At 43.6% G+C, this 18,496-nt stretch overlaps 1 protein-coding gene across 12 annotated transcripts in view; it reads right to left on the bottom strand.

Moving 5' to 3' along the window:
* LPA (lipoprotein(a)) overlaps positions 1–18,496 on the bottom strand; it is a 185,552-nt gene that overhangs the window by 67,314 nt on the left and 99,742 nt on the right. For 7 of the 12 annotated variants that reach the window (XR_013416145.1, XM_077999211.1, XM_077999213.1 and 4 more), the window contains 8 exons: positions 16,851–17,032; positions 15,555–15,714; positions 11,378–11,559; positions 10,012–10,171; positions 6,964–7,145; positions 5,681–5,840; positions 1,565–1,746; positions 114–273 (listed from right to left, as the gene is read on the bottom strand). Coding sequence is in view for 11 of the 12 variants with exons in the window: in XM_077999211.1 (XP_077855337.1) it covers positions 114–273; positions 1,565–1,746; positions 5,681–5,840; positions 6,964–7,145; positions 10,012–10,171; positions 11,378–11,559; positions 15,555–15,714; positions 16,851–17,032 (1,368 nt within the window). In the remaining variant the exon portion in view is untranslated. The remainder of the gene's footprint in view (positions 1–113; positions 274–1,564; positions 1,747–5,680; positions 5,841–6,963; positions 7,146–10,011; positions 10,172–11,377; positions 11,560–15,554; positions 15,715–16,850; positions 17,033–18,496) is intronic. The other 5 variants (XM_077999215.1, XM_077999221.1, XM_077999220.1 and 2 more) reach the window with 2 other exon arrangements.

The following is an 18,496-nucleotide window of genomic DNA, read 5'->3' as shown; positions in this document are numbered from 1 at the left end:
TTCTTCTACATCTGAGCCAAGTTGAGTACTGAACGGTCACCTCAAAGCATGACTCTTCTAACAGAAACTTCCATTGGCCCTTCCTTCGCTTATGGTAAAGAACAAAGACCTACGCATTTGGATAGTTTTTTGGGGTCCGACTATGCTGGTGTGGTGTCATAGATGACCAAGCTTGGCAAGTTCTTCCTGTAACAGTGGTGGAGTATGTGCCTCGATAACTCTGTCCATAATGGTAGTAGCACTCCTGTACCCCGGGGGTTTCCTCAGTAGGTTCTGAAATTAAAACAGAAGACATCAAGCTTAGTATTTCCTAGAAGGTAAAAATACACGAAGCCATTTATGACATAAACCAGAAAGGAGTCTCTGAGATTTACAGCCATTCTCTATTCTTTATTAATAGGCAAATTGACATGAGAAAACACACAAACAAACAAACAAACAAACAAACAAACATGAAAGCAAGAGACGTCTACCATTCTGGAACTGTAGTAAGTTCTTAGAAATATTTCATGTAAAACTTAGTAGAAAACAAATATTAGATTGCTTCTCATTGGAAACTCCACTAGCATGCAAGATCATTTCTAGGGATCTCTACAGAGTGTTCATGAGGATATGGAACAGCAGAGAAGAAAGGGTGATGCAATTGGCAAATCTGAAAAGCAAATCTGCAAGCATTAAAATGGTTTTTTGGGGAGGAGGCAAGGACACATACAAGAACCTTGCATGTCTCCCTGGATCATTGCTCAAAAAAGAAAAGCATTAAACTCCTGGTGATGGGACAGACAACAGTCCTGCAGCTAAAACTGGAGGCAACAACACTTCACTTCTCAGGAATGAGTGGAGGCCAAAAGCTTATCACCTTGGATAAGATAGGGAATCCTCTAATGCCCAGCATAATGCATTGTAATAAAGCAAAAGTCTACTACTCTTTTTCTTCAGACTCCCTGCAGGTACAAGTTCCATCAGAAAGAAGCAAAAGAACACTAAAAAATCACTCCCTTCAAAGCTAAGAACTGTACAACCTGCCTCGGACTGAAAAGGACCTGAAAGATAGAGCATTGGGAGCTCACGTACTGCTCCATAGACCCAGGGACATATGGAATTAATGCAGCCCTGTTAGGTTTCTCAAGGATAACATGATCAAGAGCCACGTTTCTCAGAATCTGAGAATGCTGACGATTGCACTGAACACTGTCTACTTGAAGAAATGCCTGGGAAAGTTTACTGGCTTGGAAAGACACACACATCTGACAGCATATTACAATAAGAATTTTGTCTAGGACACTGAGATAGTCCCTTTTACAATGAGGGGAGTAGTGAAGTCGAGCACCCAGAATGGTTTGCGCCCATCCTAAAGACACAGTTCACACAGTTCACACAGGTTGCACCAAAAATCACACCTCTGGCTCCCCTAGAGAGTGCACTAAGGCTTCCTCCCACATGGCAGACCCAGAACCAACACACGAGAACCAGTGTAGCACTGAAGGCTTGTGCATCAGTGGGGGTTTCCATGGCTTTTCATCCCAGCATCCAAGCACATAAATGTCTGGCCACAGCTTCTTACCTTGTTCAAGAAAAGCCTCTAGGCTTGGAACCGGAATAATATTTGGAGGCATGACAGCAGTCCCTTCTGCATCTGAGCATCGTGTCAGGTTGCAGTACTCCCACCTGACACTGGGATCCGTTGTATAACACCAAGGGGCTGCCACAGGATCTGGATTTCGGCAGTAGTTCTTGACCAAGCCACTGGAAATTCCAAAAGAATACACATCACAAAAAAATGGGTCAATACACAGGAACACTATATATTTTGCTACAACAAGGTCATAACTGGTGCCTTTGAAATATTCCCAATAGAGATAACATACAATTGCCTCAAGGACAAATGGCTCTCAATCTCTAATCCTCTCTGCACATTTCTCAAACTTAATAGATTATCACTTTTTTTAAAGAAAAAAAAAAATCTAATGTAGCACACACTTCCTAGAAACACTGAGATAATACATACATGTGACCAAAAAGGGATCACAGTATCCTCCTTCTGCCTTCTGCCCAATCCATCTCTCTGGAATAACTGGTATGGATTTTGACATGTGTATTGTGGAATTGGTTATGCACATACAAAAGTATCTCTATCTGTCTACCTCTCTGTATCTCTCTATGTAGGACTTCATATGGTGATATGTGAGTTGGAACTAACATATAGTTCTCCAGAGAAAAAATGGCATCCAGGATGATATCCTTCCCAGGCCAGTGGTCTCACTATATGTACTCGAAATGTAGCCAAAAGGCTCTACCTTTAGCATGTCAAACCATTGCAAAAAAGTATTACTGTCTGTCGATACTGTATCAGGTGGGTCAAGTCGGTTTGTTTCTGCAAGACTTCTCAAAGCTTCCCTGGAAACCTAGCTTTCAGGAAGGATGCAGTATCTCTAGGATGGCTTCCTGGTCAGGACTTCCTCTTCTGCTCTCAGTCCATCCTCTGCTGGCCACAGCAATTCCGGGACTGAGGGAATAGGGCATGAGTTGAAAGAACAGTGGGACTCATGGCATAAAGGGAGACAGCTGAGTAGACTATGAGGTCTGAAGAGGTCGGGCAGCTGTGGAGGACTTGGGGTCGGGGAAATCTCAGAGCATTCACTCCCCCTTATGCCTCCTAGGAACATTGCTCCAACCTCTCAGAATCCTCTCATTCGTGACCTGTGGTTGCCTGGGAAAACGGGAAATGTGTTATGGGTCATGAGGATCCAACACTGTCTCTCTAGAGACTCCATATGTGACCTAGTCTTAATCCCAGACCCTCCATTCCAGGAAGCTGGTTCAATGAGCAACAGGATGGGCTCAGAGTTTGAGCACTTGAAAGACTTCTTTTTCTTCCTTGGCTTCCCTCTTTTGGATACATGGAAAATTCTTATTATACAATATCCTTCAGAATTCAACATTTTGTGGTTGCTTTAGGATTTACAATATCCCTTTGGGCCCACAAATTCAACCTTTCATTAATATTACATACCATCATGGATAAAGTAAGAAACTTACAATGGTACACTTCCAATTATTCCCTAAATGATTTATGCTGTATGTTCAAATTTTTACCTCTACATTTGCTAAAGTTAAATATATTGCTATCATCTTGCTTCAAGGAGTCAACTCTCATTTAAAAAGATACAGAAGTTTGATCAAGAAAATATTTTGCATTTACATCTATATTTGCCATTTGCTGGGTTCTTCATTACATGGGCTACAGAAAGCTCCCTTCTTGTACTATTCTTCTTCTAGCTAATTTTCTTCGGGTAACATCTCCTGTTACACGAGCCTGCTGATTCCAAATTATTAGTTTTTGGTTTATTTATTTGGGGCAGCGCACAATATGCATTCATCCAACACAGATGATCTTCAAGGCATTTTATTGCTGGATATAGCATTCTTGGTTGATCTCTTCTTTTTCTAGTTTATCATTTTAACGACATTCCCTGTTATCTGGGTTCCAGTGTTTCTGATGAGAACACGTTAGCAATTTGTATCACTGTTTTTCTATCAAGACACCGCTCCTTTTCCTCTGGTTTCTCATGAGATGTTTCTTGTTATTACATCTTTGCCTTCTACCGTTGAACTGTGATGTACAAAAGTGCATTATAGTTTTTTTAACTCCCTATCTGATTCTTTCAGCTTCTTGAATCTGTGATTTTTAAATATTCTTCATATTTGAAAAGTTTTTAGCTATCCTTGCTTCCAGTATTTGTTTCTGTTGCAATCTCTCCTTCCTCTCCTTCTGTGACGTCCTACCCACATGCAGGAAATCTTTTTATATTTTCCCACACATCTGTTAGGATCAGTTGATTTCATTTTCAGTATTTGTGGAGGTACATGTGTGTATGTGTGTGTGTGCATGTTTCTAAGCCTGTGCATGTGTGGGTATGTGTGTATGTGTGTGTGTGTGTCGTGTGTGTATGTGTAGCTGGTTCTGTAGGTGGTATAAAATTGTTTTTCAGTTAGTTTTTAATTCTGAAATATCTCATTCGATTGGGAATTCGTTCAGTAATTTTTTCATTTAAGGCAAACCTTCTTATACTAGTTCTTTAATTTGATTTGGCTCTTCTATACTGTTACTGTCTCTTGATATGATATCTGCTTCATTCCATATTCATGCTTTCTTTGATCCTAAAACTCAGTTATCGTATTGATATGTCAACTTTTTTGCCATTCTAATCATTTCTGTCATTTCTAGGTCTATTTCTATTGGCTGATTTTTCTCCTGGTCATGGTTCACACTAAAAGCTTCTCTATGTGTAGTCAAGTTTTAAATTTAGGACTCACACTGTGAACACCACATAGCTGAGCTACTTGACTTTGTTGAGTTTACCTGTTAACAGGATTGAGTTTTCCTCTCCCAGCAGTTAATTGACTTGGAAACCATTTTAATGCTTGGAGACTTGCTTTTCAGCTTTGCTAGCATTTGTCTAGAGCTGCCTTTGTTCTAGGAATTTACTAATTCTACTTCTAAAGTATGACTTTTCTGGAGTCTCTACTGTATTCTCAAGAGGTTCAGTGAGGTCTCTCCTCCAGCTGGTCAGAACTCTAATATTCCAGAATGCTATGAGAGCTCTGTCCTCTTCATTGAGCTCACTGTTCAATTGCAGTAGCTATTCCTCAGGATATATTCTTTTCTCAACTTTCTTGTGGAACCTTTTTCTGTGTACATGCAGCATCATGTTTAGCCAAAGATTTGAGGAGACTACTATGTGTGCTCCTGGAGCTCCTTTCATCCACAAATCCATTCTTACTATCAGTAGGCCTATAAAATCCTAGCTACGACAGTAGGCCCAAATTCCAATCTCTCTCCTACATTCAGCAAGATGGCTACAGTCCATCTGGGCTCCATCATCTTGCTCTTCAGTGCAACAAGAGACTCCAGAAAGAAAGCCATTGCATTTATGGAGTTGATTTCATTGTTCCCCCTCTCACTATTCTTTTGGTGCACTACCGTCTGTTTTCCAACATGTAGAAACCATTTGTCCCTGTCTTTGCTAGTCACTTATGGCCAAAAGACTGGCCATGGGTTGGTCAGACCTGGGCTTCTTTCAATCTATCCACCACTTTTATTTTCCAGCATCTCTCTCTTTGCTGACTCTCATCTACCTTTCTGCCATTTCTATTCTCTTTCTAACAACCAGTATCACTTCAGATCACTGGTGGTCAGAACCGACTCTGTTTCTACATATTGGGGAAGACATAGATATAGAAAGAGATAGATTCATCTCTCCATAGATATACATATATACTTTCCTTGTAAGTCAAAACAGAAAACCCCAACAGAACTTTCACTCCAGTAATTGCAGGTGTGTTTAACAGAATTCCCATGATAAAAGGCTGCATAGAACCTTAGTGGGTGTTGTGGAAGGTTACTCTAAGAGTTTCGTGGATGGCATCTTGACTATTTCTAAATGTAATATCTTCGTCTCCAGAAAACTTTCTGCTCTTCTAAACCAGGAAGAATGAGACCAGATTAACAGTTGTCTTCTCCTAGACCCCGGGCTCAAAGACAATATTCCAGAGATATTTTCCTAAGCACTATTCATCTGAGAAAATTTCAGTCCAGAACACGAAGCTTGAAGTATGACACTTCTAATAGAAATTTCCATTGGTCCTTCATAACTTACAGTAAAGAACAAAGACATACGCATTTGGGTAGTTTTCTGGGGTCCGACTATGAGAGTGTGGTGTCATAGATGACCAAGCTTGGCAGGTTCTTCCTGTCACAGTGGTGAAGTATGTGCCTCGATAACTCTGTCCATTACCGTGGTAGCACTCCTGCACCCCAAGCCTTTGCTCAGTTGGTGCTGAAAGGAAAACAGAAGAAATCAAGCTGAGTATCTCTGAGAACAGAGAAACATGTGAAGCCACTGATGACACAACCAGGAAGGAGTCTATGAGAATTACGACCGTACTCTTTTCCTTATACGCAGGCCGAGGGATGTGAGAAAACCAACCAACAAAACAACACCAAAGCAACAGACTCCTACCATTCTAGAACCGTAGTCAGTTCTTGGAAATATTTCACCTGAAACCTTAGAGAAACAGAACAGATCAGACTGCTTCTCATTGGAAAGTGCGCTCACAAGCAAGCACCTTTCTGGGAAACTCTATTGAATGTTCATGAGGAAGATGGGGCAAGATCGACCAAAAGGCACTGCATTTGGCAATGTGGGCTGCAGTGGGTAATGGGCTGTCGGGGACAGAGGCGGGAACAGACAAGGAAATCTTGCATGTTTCCGAGACCATTGATCATGAAAGCCAAGGCCCTTGGCTTCCGGGCCATGGGGCAGAAAACGGTCCTCTATATCTGACTGAAGGCAAAGACACTTTGTTTCTCAGGGATGTGTGCAGGCCAAAAGCTTATTCCTCGGGAGGAGAGAGGGAATCCTCTCATGCCCCGCATCCTGAATTGCAATAAACGAGAAATCTACTGCTCTTTCTCTCCAGACCCCTCCCAGGTACAGGTGCCATCAGAAAGAGGTTTAAGAATACGGAGAAATCATTCCCTTCAAAGCCTAGGGCTGCAAAGCCTTAGAGCACTGGGAGTTCATGTACTGCTCCATTGACGCAGCGCGATATGGAATAAAGGCAGACCTGCTGGGTTTCTCGAGGGTGACAGACTCCAGAGTCATATTTCTTGGAATCCGCAATGCTGAAGATTGCACTGAATGCTGCCTACTTGAAGAAATCCCTGGAAAACTTTCTGGGCACACCCTGGAGGTTTTGTGCCCACCCTAAAGACACAGCCCACCAACTCTGTACCAGAAATCACTCAGCTGTCTCCCCAAGAGAGTGCACGGAGGCTTCCTCCTACATGGCAGAACTCCAGCATCCGTGGACCATTGAAAGCTGCTGCACCACTGGGAATTTCCATGGCTTTTCATCCCAGCGTCTAAGCGTGTAGATGTCTGGCCACAGGCTCCTTACCTTGCTCAGAAGGAGCCTCTAGGCTTGGAACCGGGGTGACAGTCGGAGGTGCGACGGCAGTCCCTTCTGCGTCTGAGCATTGTGTCAGGTTGCAGTACTCCCACCTGACATTGGGATCCATGGTATAACAATAAGGGGCTGCCACAGGATCTGGATTCCTGCAGTAGTTCCTGATCAAGCCACTGGAAATTCCAAAATGATACATGTCAAAAGAGGTGGGACACTATGCACGGGCACCCCACACCCTCTCCTTTGTGCGGCAACAAGGTCATTACCGGTGCCTTTCTAATATACCCATTTAAAGTACCATATGATTGCCCCAAGCACAAATGGCTCTCATTCCTAAACCTCTCTGCACACTTCTCATACTTAAGAGATTATTAAGATTTTTTTTTAAATCTAAAGTAGCAAACACTTCTTAGAAACACGGAGATAATGCATACGCGTGGCCCAAAAATGATCCGACTATTCTCCTTCTACCTTCTGCCCAATCCATCTCTCTGGAATAACTGGTATGGATTTTGACGTCTGTATTGTGCCATTGTTTATTCACATACAAAAGTATCTGTATCTGTCTAGTTCTCAGTATCTCTCTCGGTAGGGCTTCATATTCTAATGTGGAAATTGCAACTAACACATAGTTCTTCCAAGAAAACATGGTATCCAGATGGACAGCCTTTCCAGGCCAACCTTCACACACTATGTACCGAAAACGTACTGAAAAGGCTCTACGTTTGACATGGAAATGCATTCTGCAAATACTATTACTGTCTGTCATTCCCATATCAAGTGGGTCAAGTAGAGTAGGTTTATTTCTGCACAACTTCTCAAAGCTGCCCTGGAAAATTTGCTCCCAGGCAGGATGCAGTATCTCTAGAATAGGTTCCTGGGCAGGACCTTCTCTCTTGCTCTCAATCTATCCTCTGCTGGCCGCAGCCACTCTGGGACTGAGGGAAAGCGGATGAGTTGAAAGAACAGTGGGACCCATGGCATCAAGGAAGACGGCAGGGTAGACTAAGAGATCTGAAGAGGTCGGACAGCTATGGAGGAGCAGAAAACAATGAGGAAGGGGGCAAAGCAGGGGAAGAGTTTGGGCTGCGGGGATCTTGAAGCATTCGCTCTTCCTTATGCCTCCCAAGAACGTTGCTCCAACCTCTCAGTATCCTCACATTCATTACCTGTGGCTGCATGAGAAAATGGGAATGTATTATGGGCGATGGGGATCCAACACTCTCTCTCTCGAGACTCTACACGAGACTCTACAGTTGTGACCTAGTCTAAACCTCAGACCCTCTATTCCAGGAAGCTGGTTCAATCAGCAACTGGATGTATAAGAGCCCGAGTTCTTGAAAGACTTCTTTTTCTTCTTTGGCTTCCCTCTTTGGAATGCATGGAATATTCTTATTATACCATAAGCCTCAGAGTTCAAAACTGTGTGATTGCTCTAGGATTTGCAATATCCCTTTGATTTCACACAGAAACCTTTTATTAATATTACATACCATCGTGCATGAGGTAAGAAACTTACAGTGGTATACTTCCAATTATTACCTGCAGGATTTATGCTTCATGTTCAAATTGTTACCTCTACATATGCTAAAGTTAACCATATTGCTATCATTCTGCTTCAAGTAGTCCACCCTCATTTTAAAAGATATACAAATTTGATCAAGAAAATATTTTGCATTTACATCTATCTGCATTTGCCAATTACTGGATTCCACATTACATGGGCTGTAGAAAGTTCCCTTCTTCTTCTCCTCTTCTTCTATCTAATTCCTTCAGGTCACCTCTCTTGTTACAGAAGGCTGCTGTTTCCAAAGTCTGGCGGTTTTTGGTTTCTTTTTTGGGGCAGTGCACAATATGCATTTATCCAACACAGATCAGCTTCACGGCATTTTATTGCGAGATTCAGCATTCTCAGTTGATCTCTTCTGGTTCCAGATTATCATTTCAATAATATTCCCTGGTATGTGGCTTCCAGTGTTTCTGAGGTGAACCCATTAGCAATTTGTAACACTCTACTTCTAGGAAGACACAGCTGTTTTTCCTCCACTTTCTCCAGAGATGTTTCTTCGTATTATACCTTTGCCTTGTTACCTTCAAACTGTGGGTACAAAAGTACAGCACACAGGTTTTTTGGGTTTTTTTTCCAATTTCCCTAATTGTTCCATAGAGTTTCATGCAACTGTGATATTTTCAATGTTCCTCATAACTGAAAAGTTATCAACCATTCTTGATTCTGGTACTTGCTTCTATTCCAAACTCCCTTGCTCTTTTCTGTGACTTCCTTCCCACATGCAGGAAATCTTTTCATATTTTCCTACATGTCTGTGAAGCTTTGTTGATTTTATATTTCACTATTTCTTCAGGGGTGTGCTTGTGTGTGTGAGAGAACTTGTGAGTTTTTGCGTGCATGCGTGTAGAGGTGTGTTTTGAGTTTGGGTGTGTATGTGTAACTAGTTCTGCAGGTTCTGTAGATTTCTTTCTTGGTTAATTTTTTCTTCGGAAATGTCTAACTTAAGCAGGAGGCTATACAGGAACTTTCTCATTTAAGACATACTTTTTTTATACTAGTCCTTTAACTTGATTTCGCTATTCTATACTGTTAATTTCTCTTGATATGATATCTGGTTTGTTGCATATTCTTTTTTTAAACATTTGAAATCCGTTATCATCCCGATATGTCAAATTTTCATGCAATTCTAATCATTTCTGTCATTTCTGAGCTTGCTTGTACTTCCCTTAGTGGGTGTTGCGGAAGGGTAATCTAAGTGTTTGGTCGTTTGCCATTCTGACTTTCTTCATCATGTGATGTCCTCGCCTCCAGATGTCCCTTCTGCTCCATAAAACTAGGAGGAAGGAGAGGCAGCTTAACAGTTCTCTTCTCTCAGACCCGTAGCTCCAAGGCAATCATCCTGAGACATTTTGCTACGCCATCTGCGTCTGACACAAGTTGAGTTCGGAGAACTCAGCTTGAAGCACGTCTCTTCTAACAGAAACTTCAGTTGACCCTTTCTTCTCTTACGGTAAAGAACAAAGACATACCCATTTGGGTAGTTTTCCGGGGTCCGACTATGAGAGTGCGGTGTCATAGATGACCAAGCTTGGCAGGTTCTTCCTGTCACAGTGGTGAAGTATGTGCCTCGATAACTCTGTCCATTACCGTGGTAGCACTCCTGCACCCCAGGCCTTTGCTCAGTCGGTGCTGAAAGGAAAACAGAAGAAATCAAGCTGAGGATCTCTGAGAACAGACATACATGTGAAGCCACTGATGACACAACCAGGAAGGAGTCTATGAGAATTACGACCGTACTCTTTTCCTTATCCGTAGACCGAGGGATGTAAGAAAACCAACCAACAAACCAACACCAAAGCAACAGATTCCTACCATTCTAGAACCGTAGTCAGTTCTTGGAAATATTTCACCTGCAACCTTAGAGAAACACAACAGATCAGACTGCTCTCCTCATTGGAAAGTGCGCTCACGAGCAACCACCTTTCTAGGAAACTCTACTGAATGGGGCAGGATCGAGCAAAGGGCACTGCATTTGGCAATGCGGGCTGCAGGTGGTAATCGGCTGTCGGGGACAGAGGCGGGGACAGGTATGTTTCCCTAGACCGTTGTTCATGAAAGCCAAGGCCTTTGGCTTCCAGGCCATGGGGCAGAAAACGGTCCTCTATATCTGACTGAAGGCAACGACACTTTGCTTCTCAGGGATGTGTGCAGGCCAAAAGCTTATTCCTTTGGAGGAGAGAGGGAATCCTCTCGTGCCCCGCATCCTGAATTGCAATAAAGGAGAAGTCTACTACTCTTTCTCTCCAGACCCCTCCCAGGTACAAGTGCCATCACAAAGAGGTTTAAGAACACTGAGAAATCACTCCCTTCAAAGCCTAGGGCTGCAGAGCCTTAGAGCATTGGGAGCTCATGTACTGCTCCACAGACCCAGGGCGATATGGAATTAAGGAAGCCCTGTTAGGTTTCTCGAGGGCGACAGGCTCCAGAGTCATATTTCTCGGAATCTGCAATGCGGAAGATTGCACCCAATGCTGTCTACTTGAAGCAATCCCTGGAAATGCTTCCTGGCTTGGAAAGAGTCACACACTTCAGAGCATGTCACAATAAAAACGTTGGCTAAGACACTGAGATAGTCCGTTTTACAACGAGGTGACTTGTGCAGGCAATCGCCCTGGAGGCTTTGGGCCCATCCTAAAGAAACAGCCCACCCACGTTGTACCAGAAATCACTCCGCTGACTCCCCCAGAGAGTGCACGCAGGCTTCCTCCTACATGGCAGAACTCAGTCAACACTCGAGCATCCGTGGACCATTGAAAGCTGCCGCACCACTGGGAATTTCCATGGCTTTTCATCCCAGCGTCTAAGCGTGTAGATGTCTGGCCACAGGCTCCTTACCTTGCTCAGAAGGAGCCTCTAGGCTTGGAACCGGGGTGACAGTCGGAGGTGCGACGGCAGTCCCTTCTGCGTCGGAGCATTGTGTCAGGTTGCAGTACTCCCACCTGACATTGGGATCCATCGTATAACAATAAGGGGCTGCCACAGGATCTGGATTCCTGCAGTAGTTCCTGATCAAGCCACTGGAAATTCCAAAACGATACATGTCACAAGAGGTGGGACACTATGCACGGGGACGCCACACCCTCTCCTTTGTGCGGCAACATGGTCGTTCCTGGTGCCTTTCTAGTATACCCATTAAAAGTACCATATGATTGCCACAAGCACGAATGGCTCTCAATCACTGATCCTCTCTGCGCATTTCTCATAATTAAGAGATTATTACTATTTTTGTAAATCTAAAGGAGTAAACGCTTCCTAGAGACACTGAGATAATGCATACACGTGGCCAAAACATGATCAGACTATTCTCCTTCTACCTTCTGCTCAATCCATCTCTCTGGAATAACTGGTACGCATTTTGACGCCTGTATTGTGCCATTGTTGATTCGCACACAAAAGTATCTGTATCTGTCTAGTTCTGCGTATCTCTCTCGGTAGGGCTTCATATTCTAAAGTGGGAGTTGCAACTAACATGTAGTTCTTCCGAGAAAATATGGCATCCAGTAGAACAGCCTTTCCAGGTCAACCTTCCCATACTATGTACTCAAAACGTAGTGAAAGGGCTCTACGTTTCACATGGAAACGCATTGTGCAAATACTGTTACTGTCTGTCATTCTCATATCACGTGGGTCAAGTAGGTTTCTTTCAGCAGGACTTCTCAAAGCTGCCCTGGAAAATTTGCTCCCAAGCAGGATGCAGTATCTCTAGAATGGGTTCGTGGGCAGGACCTTCTCTCTTGCTCTCAATATATCCTCTGCTGGTCGCAGCCACTCCGGGACTGAGGGAAAGCGGATGAGTTGAAAGAACAGTGGGACCCATGGCATCAAGGAAGACGGCAGGGTAGATTAAGGGATCTGAAGAGGTCGGACTGCTAGGGAGGAGCAGAAAGCAATGAAGAAGGGGGCAAAGCAGGGGAGGAGATTGGGCTGCGGGGATCTTGAAGCATTCGCTCTTCCTTACGCCTCCCAAGAACGTTGCTCCAACCTCTCAGTATCCTCACATTCATGACCTGTGGCTGCCCGAGAAAATGAGAAATGTATTCTGGGCCATGGTGATCCAACACTCTCTCTCTAGAGACTCTACAACTGTGATCGAGTCTCAACCTCAGACCCTCCATTCCAGGAAGCTGGTTCAATCAGCAACTGGATGTATAAGAGCCCGAGCTCTTGTAAGACTTCTTTTTCTTCCTTGGCTTCCCTCTTTGGAATGCATGGGATATTCTTATTATAACATAAAACTCAGAGCTCAAAACTTTGTGATTGCTCCAGGATTTGCAATATCCCTTTCAACCCACACAGTAACCTTTTGTTAATATTACATACCATCGTGCATGAGGTAAGACACAGTGGTACACTTCCAATTATTACCTGCATGATTTACGCTACATGTTCAACCTGTTACCTCTACATATGCTAAACTTAAACGTAGTGCTATCATTCTGCTTCAAGCAGTCAACTCTCATTGAAAAAGACATAGAAATTTGATCGAGAAAATATTTTGCATTTACATCTATCTACGTTTGTGAAGTGCTGGATTCTACATTATGTTGGCTGCAGAAAGTTCCCTTCTTCTTCTATTCTTCTTCTATCTAATTCCTTCGGGTCACGTCTCTTGTTACATAAGGCTGCTCATTCCAAAGTCTGGCAGTTTCTGGTTTCTCTGTTTGGGGCAGTGCACAATATGCATTTATCCAACAGAGATCGTCATCAAGGCATTTTATTGCTGGATTCAGCATTCTCAGTTGATCTCTTCTAGTTTCAGATTATCATTTTAATAATAATCCCTGGCATCCGGCTTCCAGTTTTTCTGAGGTGAACGCATAGGCAATTTGTATTACTGTACTTCTGGGAAGACACAGCTCTTTTTCCTCCACTTTCTCCTGAGATGTTTCTTTGTATTATGCCTGTGCCTTGTTACCTTCGACCTGTGATGTACAGAAGTACAACACACACGGTTTTTTCTGTTTGTTTGTTTGTTTGTTTGTTTGTTTGTTTCTGAAATTTCCTATTTGATCCCTAGAGTTTCATGAAACTGTGATTTTGTCAACCTTCTTCATAACTGAAAAGTTATCAACCATCCTTGATTCCGGTACTTGCTTCTACTCCAAACTCCCTTGCTCTTTTCTGTGACTTGCTTCCCACATGCAATAAATCTTTTCATATTTTCCTACATGTCTGTGAAGCTCGGCTGATTTCGTATTGCACTATTTCTTCTGGAGTGTCCTTGTGTGTGAGAGAACTTGTGAGATTTTGCATGTGTCCGTGTACGGGTGTGTTTTGAATTTGGGTGTGTGTGTGTGTGCAACTAGTTCTGTAGGTTCTGTAGAATTGCTGTTTGGTTAATTTTTTCTTCTGAAATGTCTAACTTGATCAGGTGGCCATGCAGTAATTTATTCATTTAAGACACACTGTTTTTATATTAGTTCTTTAATTTGATTTGGCTATTCTATACTGTTAATTTCTCTTGATATCACATCTGGTTGGTTTCATATTCATTTGTTTAAATATTTGAAATCGGTTGTCATACTGATGTGTCAAATTTTCATGCAATTCTAATCATTTCTGTCATTTCTGAGCTTGTTTGTATTGCCTGATTTATTTCCTGGTTATGGATCACACGAAATGCTTTCTGACATGCAGTCAAAGTTTAAATTTAAGACTCACTCTTGGGAAACCTCATAGGTGAGCCAATTGACTTTCTTGTTTACTTGTAAAGAGACTTGAGGTTTCCTCTCACTGGCAGTTCATTGACTTGAAAACCATTGATGCTTGGACACTCGCTTTTCAGCTATGAAACGGATTGTCTGCAGCTGCCTGTATTCTCGGAATATATTAATATGGCTGTTCTAGGGTCTCCACGGAAATGGCAACGTGTTCTGTGAGGACTCTCCTGTCTAGCTAGTAAGAATTCTAGTCTCCCACAGTGCTATGTGATCTCTGTCTTCTTTATTGAGCTTGCTGTTCTCTTGTAGTTGCTGTTTCTCAGTAAATGTTCGTTGCCATACTTTCTTGTGGAACCATTTTCTGTGCACATGCAGCGTCATGTCAAGCCAACAACTGGAGGAGACTTCTTTGCATATTTGTAGAGCTCCTTTCCTCCACAAACCAGGTCTTATTCCTGGCAGACCTAGAAAGTTTTAGCTACCAGAGTCATCCCAAACTCCAACCACTCCCCTACCTTCAACAAGATGGCTACAGTCTGCTTGGGCTCCATCTCCTTGCAAGTCAGTGCAGGAGGGTATCCAGGAAGAATGCCAAGGCATCTATGGAGTTGAGCTCATCATTGCCCCTCTCTCAATTCTCTAGGTCCTCTACCATCTCCTGTGCCACATGAAGAAACCATTTTTCCATGTCTTTCGTACTCGTTCATGGCCAAAAAATTGGCCCTGGGGTGCTCAGACCCAGGCTTCTGTCCATCTCCACATCCCTTTTGTTTTTCAGCATCCATCTCTTTGCTCACTCTCATCTGCCTTCCTGCCTTGGCTCTTCTCTTGTTGCGAACCCATATCCCTTCAGGTCACTGGTACTTAAGGCCGAGTGTTTCCCTCCCCCATTGGAGTTTACATAGACGTAGAAAGAGATACATTTACCTGTCCATAAATAAGCACCTATCTTTCCTCATGAGCCCAGACAGAAAAGGCAAACACAACCTTCCCTTCAGGAATTGGAAGTCAGAATAACAGAATTCCAATTGGAAAGTCTTCATTGACCCTTAGTGGGTGTTGTGGAAGGGTAATCTAAGTGTTTGGTCGTTTGCCATTCTGACTTTCTTCATCATGTGATGTCCTCGCCTCCAGATGTCCCTTCTGCTCCATAAAACTAGGAGGAAGGAGAGGCAGCTTAACAGTTCTCTTCTCTCAGACCCGTAGCTCCAACGCAATCATCCTGAGACATTTTGCTACGCCATCTGCGTATGACACAAGTTGAGTTCGGAGAACTCAGCTTGAAGCACGTCTCTTCTAACAGAAACTTCAGTTGACCCTTTCTTCTCCTACGGTAAAGAACAAAGACATACCCATTTGGGTAGTTTTCCGGGGTCCGACTATGAGAGTGCGGTGTCATAGATGACCAAGCTTGGCAGGTTCTTCCTGTCACAGTGGTGAAGTATGTGCCTCGATAACTCTGTCCATTACCGTGGTAGCACTCCTGCACCCCAGGCCTTTGCTCAGTCGGTGCTGAAAGGAAAACAGAAGAAATCAAGCTGAGTGTCTCTTAGAACAGAGATACATGCGAAACCACGGATGACAAAACCAGGAAGGAGTCTATGAGAATTACGACCGTACTCTTTTCCTTATCTGTAGACCGAGGGATGTGAGAAAACCAACCAACAAACCAACGCCAAAGCAACAGATTCCTACCATTCTAGAACCGTAGTCAGTTCTTGGAAATATTTCACCTGAAACCTTAGAGAAACACAACAGATCAGACTGCTCCTCATTGGAAAGTGCGCTCATGAGCAAGCACCTTTCTGGGAAACTCTACTGAATGTTCATGAGGAGGATGGGGCAGGCTCGAGCAAAATGCACTGCACTTGGCATTGCGGGCTGCAGGTGGTAATCGGCTGTCGGGGGCAGAGGCGGGGACAGACATGGAAATCTTGCATGTTTCCTGAGACCGTTCATCATGAAAGCCAAAGGCCTTTGGCTTCCGGGTCATGGGGCAGAAAGCGGTCCTCTACATCTGACTGAAGACAAAGACACTTTGCTTCTCAGGGATGTGTGCAGGCCAAAAGCTTATTCCTTTGGAGGAGAGAGGGAATCCTCTGGTGCCCCGCATCCTGAATTGTAATCAAGGAGAAATCTACTACTCTTTCTCTCCGGACCCCTCCCAGGTACAAGTACCATCAGAAAGAGGTTTAAGAATACGGAGAAATCAGTCCCTTCAAGCCAAGGGCTACAGAGCCTTAGAGCATTGGGAGTTCACGTGCTGCTCCACAGACCCAAGGCGATATGGAATTAAGGAAGCCCGGTTAGGCTTCTCGAGGGTCACAGGCTCCAGAGTCATATTTCTCGGAATCTGCAATGCTGAAGATTGCACCGAATGCTGTCTACTTGAAGAAATCCCTGAAAAAGCTTCCTGAGCACACCCTGGAGGGTTTGTGCCCATCCTAAAGACACAGCTCACCTACGTTGTACCAGAAATCACTCCCCTGACTCCTCCAGACACTGCACGGAGGCTTCCTCCTACATGGCAGGACTCGGTCAACACTCCAGCATCCGTGGACCACTGAAAGCTGTTTCACCAGTCAGAATTTCCATGGCTTTTCATCCCGGCGTCTAAGCGTGTAGATGTCTGGCCACAGGCTCCTTACCTTGCTCAGAAGGAGCCTCTAGGCTTGGAACCGGGGTGACAGTCGGAGGTGCGACGGCAGTCCCCTCTGCGTCTGAGCATTGTGTCAGGTTGCAGTACTCCCACCTGACATTGGGATCCATGGTATAACAATAAGGGGCTGCCACAGGATCTGGATTCCTGCAGTAGTTCCTGATCAAGCCACTGGAAATTCCAAAACGATACATGTCACAAGAGGTGGGACAATATGTAGGGGCACCCCACATCCTCTCCTTTGTGCGGGAACAAGGTCATTATCGGTGCCTTTCTAACATACCCATTAAAAGTACCATATGATTCCTACAAGCACAAATGGCTCTCAATCCCTAATCCTCTGTGCACATTTCTCATACTTAATAGATTATTACGATTCTTTTAAATCTAAACTAGCAAACGCTTCTTAGAGACACTGAGATAATGCATACACGTGGCCAAAAAGTGATCAGACTATTCTTCTGCCTTCTGCCCAATCCATCTCTCTGGAATAACTGGTATGGATTTTGACGTCTGTATTGTGCCATTGTTTATTCACATAAAAAAGTATCTGTATCTGTCTAGTTCTCAGTATCTCTCTTGGTAGGACTTCACATTCTAATGTGGGAATTGCAGCCAACACGTAGTTCTTCAGAGAAAACATGGCATCCAGAAGGATAGCCTTTCCAGGTCAACCTTCACACACTATGTACCCAAAACATACTGAAAAGGCTCTCCGTTTCACATGGAAATGCATTGTGTAAATACTATTACTGTCTGTCATTTCCATATCAAGTGGGTCAAGTAGGTTTATTTTTGCACGACTTCTCAAAGCTGCCCTGGAAAATTTGCTCCCAGGCAGGATGCAGTATCTCTAGAATGGGTTCCTGGGTGGGACCTTCTCTCTTGCTCTCAATCTATCCTCTGCTGGCTGCAGCCACTTCAGGACTGAGGGAAAGGGGATGAGTTGAAAGAACAGTGGGACCCATGGCATAAAGGAAGAAGGCAGGGAGGACTGAGAGATCTGAAGAGGTCGGACAGCTACGGAGGAGCAGAAAGCAATGAAGAAGGGGGCAAAGCAGGGGAGGAGTTTGGGCTGTTGGGATCTTGAAGCATTTGCTCTTCCCTATGCTTCCCAAGAACGTTGCTCCAACCTCTCAGTATCCTCAAATTCACGATCTGTGACTGCCTGAGAAAATGGGAAATGTATTCTGGGCCATGGTTATCCAACACTCTCTCTCTAGAGAGTCTACAATTGTGACCTAGTCTCAACCCCACACCCTCCATTCCAGGAAGCTGGTTCAATCAGCAACTGGATGTATAAGAGCCCGAGCTCTTGAAAGATTTCCTCTCCTTTCTAGGCTTCCCTCTTTGGAATGCATGGAATATTCTTATTATACCATAAACCTCAGAGTTCAAAACTGTGTGATTGTTCTAGGATTCGCAATATCCCTTTGAACCCACACTGTAACCTTTTATTAATATTACATAGCATCATGCATGGAGTAAGAAACTTACAATGGTCCACTTCCAATTATTACCTGCATGATTTATGCTACATGTTCAAATTGTTATCTCTACATATGCTAAAGTTAAACATATTGCTATCATTCTGCTTAGTCAACTCTCATTTAAAAAGATATAGAAATTTGATCA

Source organism: Macaca mulatta, chromosome 4, assembly GCF_049350105.2.
Source record: "Macaca mulatta isolate MMU2019108-1 chromosome 4, T2T-MMU8v2.0, whole genome shotgun sequence".
NCBI lineage: Eukaryota > Metazoa > Chordata > Mammalia > Primates > Cercopithecidae > Macaca > Macaca mulatta.
This window is presented reverse-complemented; position numbering and strand designations above follow the sequence as displayed.